Below are 1,362 nucleotides of genomic sequence, written 5' to 3' on the forward strand. Positions count from 1 at the left end.
AAATATGTCTAAATTAAAGAACAAAAAAAAAGTGCTAATGCATTCGACAAACATCAAAACTCTCACTGTCAGATACATAGAAAAAATAATTCACACGGTGCAATTGGACATGCGTTCTATTCAGTGTAAATGTGCTATTCGATTTGTCGCTACACAGTTAAAGTGCATAGTGTTTCATAGCAGCTAAAATATACTCGTGTCATTCGTAAGATTATCATTTAATCTTCTAACGGTCCAATCACATCAATTTCATTGTAAAATATTTGCTAAAATTATTATCAATTAAGTTTTCGGATAGCTTCGTTTCTATTGAATATTTTTTTTAATTTAATTTCAATTTTAAATATGAAAAGAAAATGCAATTTTTTCCTTTTTTGCGTTGTATATATATAAGAAACATGCTCCTTTAATCGTTGACAATAATAATCATGCTCTAATGTTATATCTCGTTTACTGTACAGAAAAAAATTACTTTTGTTATTTGATAAAATGTGAACACAATATTGAGAAAAATATGATAATGCATATCTGACATGTAAGAGTTTTGAAGTAATGATTTGATATTATTATTTTTAAACAAAATATTTTTCATATAAAGTTTGATTGAGAACTAATGAATAAACGTATTTTTTACGTATAATAAAATTATAAATTTGAATAATTATTTCTTTAAATTCCCTGTAAATGGCCGCGAGTACATTCATCCCCACAAATTGAAGTTACTATGATATTTGCTGTGTAATCTGGTTACATAAAATATTAATTATTTTAATATTCAGATTAATTAAATTATACAATGAACACATTACACATTAAAAACTTATCATGAAAACAATGCTCCTGGATAAAATCATATTAAGATAGAATTCCTCTCTTATTAAATATTAATCAGTCATTTATTTATATCAATTGAATTTCATTAAATTTTGTATCTATTTATAGTGTGAAAAAATTGTTTAACATAATGAATATCTTACCTGAAGGGCTACCTGGTCTTAAACTAGCACCATTAGTCTGTATTGTTTGAATTGGACTTGGTGGACGTTGGGATATTGGTGGTTCCAATATATCACGATATTTTGATACCATCAGTACAGAGATGAAGTAAACTATAGCGAGGGACAGAAACTGGGCCTGCTTGGTTTCTTCCTAGAATGGAAAAAAATAGATTTTCATGAAAATATATATTATTAAAATTCTCTCAATTCTATTAAAATTAAGAAAAATTTGAACCGCTATAACTCCGAAAGTACTAATTTTTAATCAATGAATAAAACATCATACGAAGCGCAAACCTTCCCCTTTAAAATGCTTTTTGATTTATCTCGATACGACTTCCGGTTCCCGAGATATCATCGTGTA

General features: G+C 27.2%; 1 protein-coding gene across 1 annotated transcript in view; it reads right to left on the reverse strand.

Moving 5' to 3' along the window:
- Positions 1–1,362, reverse strand: part of LOC102677882 (neurobeachin) — a 240,681-nt gene that overhangs the window by 88,358 nt on the left and 150,961 nt on the right. Inside the window, exon 27 of the mRNA XM_031509250.1 lies at positions 978–1,149. Coding sequence (XP_031365110.1) covers positions 978–1,149 — 172 coding nt within the window. The remainder of the gene's footprint in view (positions 1–977; positions 1,150–1,362) is intronic.

This window comes from Apis dorsata, unplaced genomic scaffold, assembly GCF_000469605.1.
Source record: "Apis dorsata unplaced genomic scaffold, Apis dorsata 1.3 scaffold_133, whole genome shotgun sequence".
Lineage (NCBI taxonomy): Eukaryota > Metazoa > Arthropoda > Insecta > Hymenoptera > Apidae > Apis > Apis dorsata.